The sequence below is a fragment of the Mus caroli genome, chromosome 17 (genome assembly GCF_900094665.2).
Source record: "Mus caroli chromosome 17, CAROLI_EIJ_v1.1, whole genome shotgun sequence".
NCBI lineage: Eukaryota > Metazoa > Chordata > Mammalia > Rodentia > Muridae > Mus > Mus caroli.
Window position 1 is genome coordinate 22,016,236 of NC_034586.1, and position 12,782 is coordinate 22,029,017.

The 12,782-nt window shown below is 43.5% G+C and overlaps 1 protein-coding gene across 3 annotated transcripts in view; it reads left to right on the forward strand.

Moving 5' to 3' along the window:
- Axin1 (axin 1) overlaps positions 1 to 12,782 on the forward strand; it is a 61,447-nt gene that overhangs the window by 31,670 nt on the left and 16,995 nt on the right. For all 3 annotated transcript variants that reach the window (XM_029471409.1, XM_021149614.1, XM_021149615.1), the window contains exon 3: positions 6,086 to 6,226. In XM_029471409.1, coding sequence (XP_029327269.1) covers positions 6,086 to 6,226 — 141 coding nt within the window. The remainder of the gene's footprint in view (positions 1 to 6,085; positions 6,227 to 12,782) is intronic.

The window sequence follows — 12,782 nt, forward strand, 5'->3', positions numbered from 1 at the left end:
TCCCTTCCCTTCCTTTCCTTTCCTTCTTTCCTTTCCTTTTCTTTCCTTTCCTTTCCTTTCCTTTCCTTTCCTTTCCTTTCCTTTCCTGTTTTTTTGAGAACTGGGTGGTAACTGTATATACCTTTAATCTTAGCTCTTGGGAGGCAGGGGCAGATGTATCTATAAGTTTGGGGAAACAGAGAAATTCTGCCTCAAAAAACAAGAGAGAGAGAGAGAGAGAGAGAGACAGACAGACAGACACTCTGACTGACAGACTTACTCTCTTAGGGTTTTATTGATGTGAAGAGACACCATGACCATTAACTCTTACAAAGGAAAATATTTAATTGGGGCTGGCTTGCAGTTTCAGAGGTTTAAATCTGTTATATCATCATGGTGAGAAGATGATGGCAGTATGCAGGTAGACATGGTGTTTGAGCAGGAACTGAGAGTTCTACATCTTCATCCTCAGGCAGTAAGGAGGAGACTGTGGGTTTCATACTGAGCTTAGCTTGAGCTTTTAAGACTTCAAAACCTCGCCTTCACAGTGGCACACTTCCTCTAACAAGGTCACATCTCCTCATAAGGCCACTCCTTATGGCTAAGCGTTCAAACACATAACTATGGAGGCCATTCCTGTTCAAACCAATATACACATACTCACCCACTCCACACACACATGGGGGGAAGGGGGGAGGGAAGATACTGAGACTGACTCTGTTCAAACCAATATACACATACTCACCCACTCCACACACACATGGGGGGAAGGGGAAGGGGAGATACTGAGACTGACTCTGTTCAAACCAATATACACATACTCACCCACTCCACACACACATGGGGGGAAGGGGGGAGGGAAGATACTGAGACTGACTCTGTAGTTCTGCCTGCCCTGGAACTCACTATGTAGATAGATTAGGCTGGCCTTGAGCTCACAAAGATCTTCCTATCTCTCCTAAGTGCTGTGACTAAAGTATGTGCCTCGGTGCCCGTTCAGACCTGGCTTTTTATGTGTGATGAACTCAGGTCCTCATGCTTGCACAGTAGTTGTTTTATAGTTGAACTATCTCCCTAGCCCTAAGATCAGTATTTTCATTGACCCATATTAGAAAGTATCCTAGGAAACCTGAAGAGCATTAGTCACCAAGTATCTTCAAGCTGGGAGAGACAAGTGAACCAGGTATTGAGATGCCATAGCTGTGTCAAATGTGGGTTTGGTTCCCAGCACTGATATCAGGAAGTTCATAACTCCTTGTAACTTCAGTTTTAGGAGCTATAGTATCTTCTTGGTTCCGTAGGCACTAGGTATACACATGGTGCAAATGCATAGTGTCCACTCTGGGTTGGCCATAGGTAACCAGAGTACCTCTCACAATAGCCTGAATGCCAGCTAATATTGGTGTTACAAGGACTGGGAAAGAAATACTGAGTGCTCAGGGTACTGTGTCAGGGCATGTTGCTGAGCCAAGGCGGGCAGCGGCCGAGTGAATGGAATGCTGGAGCATCACTGAAGCTCAGGCTAAAAACATCCAAGAACTACAGAGTTTGACTTGGTATGAGGTGTGAGATGTAGATCAAAGTTCATTCTTTGGGTCTGTGTATGTCTAGGTATCATAGCACCATTTATTGAAAAGACTGCCTTTTCTCCATCAGTTTACTTTTGTACTTTTGTCAAGAGTAAGTTGGGCATGTTTGCATGGATTCCACTAAGTTTTTATTTTGAGGACTTGGAAAAGTGCAGAGGGCTGACTATAGAAGTGCAGCGGTCCAGGACAGCCAGGGCTACACAGAGAAACCCTGTCTCGAAAAACCAAGAAAAAGAAGTGTAGTGGGCTGGCTATAGTGATATACACCTATAACACATACTCCTGCCACTTCTGCACACTTGTAGGTGAGTCATTGTACATGGATGGTCAAAGGGAGGCCTATTCCCTTAGAAACAATTTGGATATTCCTTCTCTTACACTGAGGGTACAGTACAGAGTGCCTGACAGTCAAGTACAGTCTATGGCTTACTGCTTAGTGTGGGAAGGGCTCTAACCCTAGGATCTAAGATCCAAACAGACGAACCTCTCAAGTAGCTTCATTTTTGGTATTTCCTAATTTACTAACTTCAGGTGCAGTGAGTAGTGCATTGAAAGCCATCAGTGTATAGCCCTGGCTGCCGGGGAACCCCCCCACCCCTTTTTAAAAAGATTTATTTATTTTATGTATATGAGTACATTGTAGCTGTACATATATGGTTGTGAGTCTTCATGTGGTTTTTGGGTATTGAATTTAGGACCTCTGCTCTGGTCAGTCCTGCTCACTCAGGCCCAAAGATTTATTTATTTTTATATCTAAGTACACTGTAGCTGTCTTCAGATGCACCAGAAGAGGGCATTAGATCTCATTATGGGTGGTTGTGAGCCACCATGTGGTTGCTGGGATTTGAACTCAGGACCTTCAGAGGAGCAGTCAGTGCTCTTACCCACTGAGCCATCTCGCCAGCCCAACCTGGAACTTTTTTTTTTTTTTTTTCGAGACAGGGTTTCTCTGTATAGCCCTGGCTGTCCCGGAACTCACTTTGTAGACCAGACTGGCCTGGAACTCAGAAATCTGCCTGCCTCTGCCTTCCAAGTGCTGGGATAAAAGGCGTGCGCCACCATGCTCAGCCATCTTTAGAGAAGAGAATTGTCAGGAGGCCCTATATAGATCAGTGGTTTTCAACCTTCTTAATACTGTGCCCCCTCCCTTATTTTTTTTTTTAAAGATTTATTTAATGTATATGAGTACATTTGTTGTCTTTAGACACACCAGAAAAGAGCATCAGATCTTATTACAGATGGTTGTGAGCCACCGTGTGGTTGCTGGCAATTGAACTCAGGACCCCTGAAGAACAGTCAGTGTTCTTAACCATTGAGCCATCTCTCCAGCCCACCCTATGACCCTTTAATATGATCCTCATGTTAAAGTGACTCCAACCATAAATTATTTTTGTTGCAACTTCATAACTGTAATTTTGCTATTGTTATGAATCATGATGTAAATATCTGATATGCAGGATATCTGATATGTGACCTCCGTGAAAGGGATATTTGACACAAACCCCCAAAGGGGTCTCGACCTACAAGTTGAGAACCACTACTATAGATGTGTAGCTGCTACAAGGTTGTCCCTCAGCACAGAACCACGGAATTCGATTCCTGTTTAAAAGTCAAGTTAGGAAGTAGCTAAAAGTAGCATTTAAATTACTAATCATGTACCAGTTAGTGCTGCCAATTGGCCATCCATTGTGGGGTCAGAGGATCAACTAATTTAGTCAATAAAAGGTTTGTTGTGCAAGTGTGAGGACCTGAGTTTGATTCCCAGCACCCATGTTAAAAGCCAGATGTAATAATCAACACTGGGGCGATGAAGACAGGAACCTTGGGATTTACTAGGTAGCTATCCTAGCCTTATCATCAAGCCCTAGGTCCCAGTGAGAGACCCTGTCTCAAAATAAGATGCATAGTCTCCTGAAGGACACTCTCGGGGTTGATATTGGAAGCCTGGGGTATTAACATATAGATGTAGTCCCAGTTTTTGAAGAGCTAAGGCAGAGGGAATTTGAGTTGAGCCAGCCTGGACTACATAGTGAGACTCTTCGTAAAACACAGCAGAAAATTACTGGAAGCTGGGTATGATAGATAGGTCATTGTCTTAGTCAGGGTGTTACTGCTGTGAACAGACACCATGACCAAGGCAAGTCTTATAAAAAGCAACATTTAATCGGGGCTGGCTTGCAGGTTCAGAGGTTCAGTCCATTATCACCAAGGCAGGAGCATGGCAGTATCCAGGCAGGCATGGCGCAGGAGGAGCTGAGAGTTCTATGTCTTCATCCAAAGGCTGCTGACTTCCAGGCAACTAGGGTGAGGATCTTATACCCACACCCACAGTGACACACCCATTCCAACCAGGTCACACCTATTCCAACAAGGCCACACCTTCAGATGGTGCCACTCCCTGGTCCAAGGATATATAAACCATCACAGTCATGTACTTGGGAAAGCAGAGATAAGATCACTGCAAGTTCATCAGCCAAAGCTAAATCTCTGCCTCAAGAAAATCTTTTAGGGGCTGGAAAAATGGCTCAGTAGTTAAGAGCACTGGCTACTCTTCCAGAGGTCCTGAGTTCAATTCCCAGAAACCACATGTTGGCTCACAATCATCTGTAATGGAATCCAACGCCCTCTTCTGGTGTGTCTGAAGACAGTGTACTCATAAACATTAAATAAATAAATAAATAAATAAATAAATAAATAAATAAATCTTTTTTAAAAAAGAAAATCTTTTAATTGTTTCAATAATAATAGAATATGTTTATGACCTAAAATGAAAAGGCCTGTGTATGCATAATACAAAAGGTTATAAGGGACCAGGTATGATGGTGCAGTCCTGTAATTCCAACTACTCCGGGAACCTAAGGCAGGGCCATGCATTCAAGTGGCCAGATTAAGAAGGCCTTTATTGTAAGAAGAAGAATATTTAGGGAAAAAATATTTTACATGCATTGTTTATATTAGATAGATAAATAGATAGATAATATATATGAATATATATATATACACACACACATACATACACACACATATGTGTGTTCAGTCCCCAGCACAACAAGAATTGTTTAAAAGTCCTGACAGAATCCAACCAAGAGATGAAGTTTGCATGTGCAAGTGTATCACACACACACACTCTGGAGGACTAGAGAGAGAGGGCTTAGTGGTTAAGAGCAATAGCTACTCTTGCAGAAGATCTAGACTGGGTTCCCAGCACCTAAACAGCAGCTCACAACTGACTGTAACTCCAGCTCCAGGAGTTCCAGTGTTCTTTTTCTGGATTGCATAGGCATTAGGCATGCATGTAGTGTATATGCATGTAGGCTAAACACACATGTAAAATCATTTTGTTTTTGTTTTTTTGAGACAGGGTTTCTTTTTCCTTCCCCTTCCCCTTTTGTTTGTCTACTTGTTTGTTTGTTTGTTTGCTTTTGAGACAGTTTCTCTGTGTAGCCATAGCTGTCCTAGAACTTGCTCTGTAAACCAGGCTGATCTCAAACTTATAGAGATCCACCTTCCTCTGCCTCAGAGATGTGTGTCACCACCACCTGGCTGAGACAGGGGTTCTTTTGTGTAGCTCTGACTATCCTGGAACTAGCTCTCTGCCGAGCTTGCCAGGCTTGCCTTGAGCTTACAAAGATCAACCCTCTCTACCTCCATAGTACTGGGATTAAAGGCAATTTTTTGTTTGTTTTTGAGACTGAGTTTCTCTGTGTAGCACTGGCAAGGAACTCACTATGTAAACCAGGCTGTAAACCAGGCTGGGCTTAAACTCACAAGAGATTCACCTGCCTCTGCCAGTTGTGTGATTAAAGGCACATGCCACAATGCCCAGCTAATTCTTTTTTTTTTTTTTTTTTTTTTGAAAACTGGTAAAGTATTAAAACAACAACAACAACAAAAACAATATACAAATCCCCAAACAGAACAAATCACCTAGTAGACAAGGGCCAGATGCTATAATATAAAACAAGTATACAGAAGTGCACTTTTGGAAAATGCAGGTTATGTTTCTTGTTTTTGGCCAATCACATGGCAGCAACCAGACTCTGCTACTTCTAGTAGTGGGGCTTTGACCTTCCTCCCCACACCTACCCAGCAGCAGATTTCATTTGTGTATAATGTCCATGGAGCATCAGGGTGCCTGACACTCAAGGAACTGAATTAGAGTCCTGGTGGCTCTGGCAGGCTGATCCAGAAAAACCTATTGAGTTGGGCCAGAAGTGGGTTACTTTGTAGTTATAACAAGGATAATGGTCTCTTTCTTCTTGTGCTCTTTAGTAGAGAGATGGAGCATTATCTGCTACCTGAGTGATGCTCTATGGATATGTACTTAACTGCTTTTTAAAAAATAGAAAGAAGGAGTTTCATCCCTTCCCTTGGAATTGGAAGGGTGGAATGAGGGGAGGAGGAAGGGGATGAAGGCACATGCTCTTTCTGCTCTGTTTTTACATAACTCTTACAGTGTATATTGAGACAGGAGAATAATTGCTCTGCTGCCACTCACGTGCCTTTCTCATTCACAGGTATGGATCTTGGAGGGAGCCCGTCAACCCCTACTACGTCAACTCTGGCTATGCCCTGGCCCCAGCCACCAGTGCCAATGACAGTGAGCAGCAGAGCCTGTCCAGTGATGCTGACACTCTATCCCTTACGGACAGTAGTGTGTAAGTCCCATGATCGCTTGCTGATCCTTACTGATTGATTCTTTTAGAGCTTGACTGAGTTGTTTCTAAGGAACAGACATGAAGCTGGCTATGGTAGAATATATTTGCTTTTTTTGTTGTTATATATTTATTATTATATGTAAGTATACTGTAGCTGTCTTCAGATACCCCAGAAGAGGGCATCAGATCCCACTATGGATGGTTGTGAGCTACCATGTGGTTGCTGGGATTTGAACTCAGAACCTTTGGAAGAGCAGTCGGTGCTCTTAACCACTGAGCCATCTCTCCAGCCTGGTAGAATATATTTGTAATCCCAGCATTTGGGAAGCTGAAGCAGAATTACCATGAGTGCCAGACTAACCTGCACTGTATAGAATGAGAATTATGTCAAAACAAAAACCCTAAAAACGGTGACAGACTGTAAGTGGTTATTCTTGAAAACATAGCCCAATGGCCAAGGTGCAGTTCAGAGGAGGCCCTGGTTCAGTCCCCAGCACAACAAAAATTGTTTAAAAGTCCTGACAGAATCCAACCAAGAGATGAACTTTGAATTAGCTGACTGTCTTACAGGCTAAGGCTTCCTGCTGCTTTTAAGAGCAATGGACTCAGAGTTAGAGCTGCATGTAAGAAACTTAGGTTTGCTGGGCGGTCGTGGCGCACATCTTTAATCCTAGCACTTGGGAAGCAGAGGCAGGCAGATTTCTGAGTTCGAGGCCAGCCTGGTCTACAGAGTGAGTTCCAGGACAGCCAGGACTATACAGATAAACCCTGTCTTGAAAAAAAAAAAGAAACTTGAGGTTTGTTTTCTCCTAGCTACAGAATGTAGGTTTCAGTGTGAAGACAGAAACAGGGACTAATCAGACAGGCAGTCTTCTTTCCAGGTGGCAAGCAAGAGACAGTCCTGGGATCCATCAGTCTGCACACATGGGTTTCTCGCCCATGTTGTTCTGCCCTGGACCTTTTTATGATATGGACTCTTGATATATCATGAATAGTCAGGAGGAGCTGGGGAGCCTGTGTTCTGTGGTAAGACCAGTTTCCTGAGGGCCTAAGTTCTAAGCTATGGAAGCAGATCTTTGCCTCCACATCCCTGATAGTATGGTCACAACTAGGAGCTTGTTTTGTTTAGTCACATACCCAAAAGCCCTTGTGGGATGGATCTAACCTATGAACTGCCTCCTGCAGGTGGCTTTTTGGAACCCTGGTGCATATTAAATTATTCAAACTAAGTATTGAATTGCATAAAACATTTTGTTGAGTTGACCATCCAACCTGGAGTTTCCTAGGGGTTCTGGCTTGGACATATTTGGGCATTTTAAGAATATGTAAAGACTGTGGGACGTTTAAAGTTATTTAGACCTTGGGGATGAATAAGAATGTAAGAGTTGAGGCTTACTAGTTTACCCCCACGCCTGGGGCTTCCTCCAGTAGCACCCTAGTGTTAGAGTAAGCTTTTGCTCACTGCCTGTCATCAGAGCAAGTCTTCTGATTACCACTTGTACTGGCTAGTTTTGTGTCAACTTGACACAGCTGGAGTTATCACAGAGAAAGGAGCTTCAGTTGAGGAAATGCCTCCATGAGATCCAACTGTAAGGCATTTTCTCAATTAGTGATCAAGGGGGAAAGGCCCCTTGTGGGTGGGACCATCTCTGGGCTGGTAGTCTTGGATTCTATAAGAGAGCAGGCTGGGCAAGCCAGTAAAGAACATCCCTCCATGGCCTCTGCATTAGCTCCTGCTCCCTGACCTGTCTGAGTTCCAGTCCTGACTTCCTTTGGTGATGAACAGCAGCATGGAAGTGTAAGCCGAATAAACCCTTTCCTCCCCAACTTGCTTCTTGGTCATGATGTTTGTGCAGGAATAGAAATCCTGACTAAGACACCACTAGATGGCTCTTAATTCATGACTGCGAAGGGTCCTCAAAGGGGTTCTTGGGCCAGCTCAGCAGTTCTGCCCTGATTTAAAATTTAATTTTTTTTTTAAATGTATTTTGGCCAGACATAGTAGCCCACACCTTTAATTCCAGCACTTGGGAGACAGAGGCAGGTGGATCTCTTGAGTTCAAGGCCAGCCTGGTCTACAGTGAGTTTCAGGACAGTTAAAGCTACATAGTAAGACTGTCTCAAAATACATACAGACATACATACATGCATACATACATACATACACTTTGTTGTTGTTCTACATGCACGTATTTGTACCATGTATGTTTGGTGCCCTGGAGAGCAGATCAGAATGTCATATCTTTGGGACTTAGAGTTATATATAGCCACTGTGTAGATGCTGGGTCCTCTGGATGAGCTCTTAAACCACAGGGCTGACTCCATAGTCCCCTAAATTTTTTTAAAAATGTGTTGTATTGTGAGTGTATAAAAGAGTACACCGGTGCATGTGTGTGCCATAGCACATGTGAATGTCAGAGGCAACTGTAGGGATTTGGTTCTCTGCTGTCCCTTGTAGTTTCTAGGTATTGAATTTAGGTCATCAAGCCTTTTGTGCTCCAAAGGGCCTCTACCCACTTGCTGACACTGAATCTGGAGGTCCTGAGTCAGCAAAACTAGCTGACCCGCGAGCACCAGAGACTTTTCAACACTAGGATTATAGGCATATACTTCCATGCCCAGTTTTGTTTTGTTTCTTTAAGTAGATGCTGGGATGTAAGCACTTCACATCTAAGCCATCTTATCTCCCCAGATAAGTGTTAAGTATATGTGCAGTTAGTGGTTTTTGTTTTCACTGATTCAAGTAAGCATTTCTTAGAGGAATTAGTAAGTAGCAGAACAATGGGTCAAATAGTCTGGTTATAGTGTCATTTCATTCCTGTATTGTAATCTAGATGCTTCACTCACTTTTCACAAAAAAATTCTGTTTAAGCAAATGCAACAGTATTCTGAAGACAAAACTATTAGCAGTTTGCCAAATATAATGGCTTAATTATAAAGGAGGAGAATATCCCCTAAATATTTTAGACAGACCTCATATATTGAATAACACTGATACCAATAGGAGCCAGTTTCTAATTACCCACTATATAAAGTCTTAGGACTAGAAGGAATAGTTTTCAAAGTAGTTACTATAGCTGTGTATCTCAGGGTTTTCCTACTGTGAACAGACACCAGGAACAAGGCAAGTCCTATAAAGGACAACATTAATTGGGGCTGGTTTACATTTTCAGAGATTTAGTCCATTATCAAGGTGGGAGCATGGCAGCAATTAGGCAGATGTGGTACAGGCAGAGCTCTCAGAAGAGTTCTACATCTTCATCTGAAGGCTGCTAGTAGAAGACTGACTTCCAGGTATCTAAGGTAAGGGTCTTAATCCCATGCCCACAGTGATACACCCACTCCAACAGGGCCATATTTTCTAATAGTGCTACTCCCTGGGCGGAACATATATAAACCATCACATCCCTGGCCCCCATAGGCTTGTTCAGGCACATGAGGCTATGAGGGCCATACCTAGACATACTATAATGCAAACAAAATACATTTAGTCCAGCTTGCAAAGTTCAAGGTCTCTTCTCAGATTCATCCAATTACTTAACTATAAGTCCCAAAGCAAGACAGGAAACCAGCTGAGGAAACTTCCAAACTCTGCATCTCTATGTCAAAGTGGTCTTTAGATCTCCAATTCATTTTTCATCTCTGTTGACTGCAACAAACTTCTTTCTCCTGGGCTGGTTGCATTCCCTGTTAGCAGCTTTCCTCAGCAAATAGCCCATGGCTCTGGCATCTCGAACATCTTGGGGTCTCCAAGACAACTTCAGTTTTACGGCTTCTTGTTTCAGTGTCTGAGATCCACACATGATCTTCTGGGCTTCTTCAGCTCTTCCCTCTGTAGCACTCTAAGCTCAGGTTGATCCACTCCACTGCTGCTGCTATTCTTAGTGGTCATCCCGTGACACTGGCATCTCAAATGCGCTGGGGTCTTCTGCTGCAACTAGGCTTTACCAATAGCCTCTCATAGGCTCTCTTCATGGTGCCAAGCCGCATCCTTTGCATGACCCCTTCAATCCTGGGCCATCAACTACAACTGAGGCTGCACCTTCACCAGTGGCCTTCCATGGCCTCTCACAGTGCCAAGTCTCAGCTGCTCTTCATGACCCCTTCATGTCACCTTCATGTCTTCAAAACCAGTACCACCTTGGTGACTCTTACACATTACCAAGTCCAGCTGCAGCATGAGGTTCAACCCTGGCTATCTCTGGAACACAGCTTCATTGTGCTCTCAGCTAACACTTCCCAGAAGATTTTACCTCAGTGATGCTGGTCTCTCTCTCTCTCTTTTTTTAAAAAGATTTATTTATTGTTATATGTAAGTACACTGTAGCTGTCTTCAGACACACCAGAAGAGGGCGTCAGATTTTATTATGGATGGTTGTGAGCCATGTGGTTGCTGGGATTTGAACTCAGGACCTTTAGAAGAGCAGTCAGTGCTCTTAACCGCTGAGCCATCTCTCCAGCCCCGCTGGTCTCTTCTTAAATCACCACTGATTTCTTAGCTCCAGCTAACCAGAATCAGCTAATCCCATTAATGCCTTCTATTCTTGACTCTAAAGCCAAAGCCATGTGGCCAAACCTGCTGCTTGCCAGGACTAGAACATGTCCCCCTTGTTATATTACATCATTACTAGCTTTCTGTTTTCCAACACCTTCACTGCCTAAGCTTGACTGTACTGGATCTTGCTCTGTAGACTGACTTTGAACTCAAAGATCTGCATGACTGTCTCTTGGGATTAAAAGTGTATACCATCACGCCTGGTCTTGAGGTTTTCTTCACGTAGAACTTGCTCTGACTCAGGCTGGCCTTGAGCTCAGAGATCCTCCTGGCTTTATCTCCTGAGATTAAAGATGTGTACCACCATGCCTGGATCTAAACTTAGCTGGGTAGGATCTTGCCCCAAAGTCCCACTCCCTTAACCTGCTCTCCTAGAACACAGGAGTTTGCTTCATTTCACTGCCTGGTGCCCTTTAATACTCGAACCCTATATTTTACATTTTTCCTTTCTAAGCTTGCTATGCTTGTTCAAAATGCTCTTCATGAGACTTAGCCAGAGAACAGTCTCTGCTGGACTTTTTTGAGACTTCCTTTGTCAATGCAATTAATATGAATCTCTTTACCTTAGCCTCAGGAAGATTCTTCAGACAGTTGCAAAAAGTAGCCACATTCTTCACCAAAATACCACAAAAACTGTCTCTCACAAAAACTGAAATTCTTCTCCTATGAAACCTCTTGGGCTAGGGCTGCACAGTTCAGATCACTCCCAGCAACTAAGTCTTGCCTACTCCTACTAGGATGACTCATTAAGCCCCACTTAAAACATTCCAAAGGCTTTCCAACACCCCCAGATTCACATTCCTCCAAACAAAAGCATGGTCAGGCCTATCACAGCAATTCCCCACTCCTGGTACCAGCTTCTGTTTTAGGGTATTACTGCTGTGAACAGACACTATGATCAAGGCAACTTTTCTGGTTTTTTTTGAGACAGGGTTTCTCTATGAAGCCCTGGCTGTCCTGGAACTCACTCTGTAGACCAGGCTGGCCTCGAACTCAGAAACCCACCTGCCTCTGCCTCCCAAGTGCTGAGATTAAATAGGTGTGTGCCATCACTGCCTGGTTCCAAGGCAACTTTTATAAGAACAACATTTAATTGGAGCTGGCTTACAGATTCAGAAGTTCAGTCCATTATTATCAAGGTGGGAACATGGCATCATCTAAGCAGGTGTGGTACAGGTAGACCTGAGAGTTCTACATCTTCATCTGAAGGCTACTAGTAGAAGACTGACGTCCAGGCAGCTAGGGTGAGGGTCTTAAGCCCATGGCCACAGTAACACACCCACTCCAACAAGGCCATACCTCATAATATGGGCCAAACATGTACATCATCACACTGTATTCTGATTAAATGCTAGCTACCCAACACTAGGTGTCAATTCTTTTTTTTTTTTTTTTTTGGTTTATCAAGACAAGGTTTCTCTGTATAGCCCTGACTGTCCTGGAACTCACTCTGTAGACCAGGCTGGCCCTGAACTCAGAAATCCACCTGCCTCTACCTCCCAAGTGCTGGGATTAAAGGCGTGCGCCACCATGCCCGGCTAAAATTTATTTATTATTATACATAAGTACATTGTAGCTGACTTCAGACATACCAGAAGAGGGTGTCAGGTCACATTACAGGTAGTTGTGAGCCATCATGTGGTTGCTGGGATTTGAACTCAGGACCTTCAGAAGAGCAGTCAGTGTCCTTTNCCCGCCGAGCCATCTCGCCAGCCCCTCAATTCTTTTTAAATAGCATATTTTTCAAGCAACAATAATCAAGAATGTAAACCTATTAAAGAATGATTTTTGCTGTTGTTCATTGCTGGGTCTAAAAATTTGCCTGGCTAATTGTGAGGGGCCTAATAATACCTGTTAAATGAATAAATTCCACACTGGTTTTGCTAAGGTATTTGTTAACAGGCATTATTAAAAAAAAAAGCTGGGCGTGGTGGCGCACGCCTTTAATCCCAGCACTCGGGAGGCAGAGGCAGGCGGATTTCTGAGTTCGAGGCCAGCCTG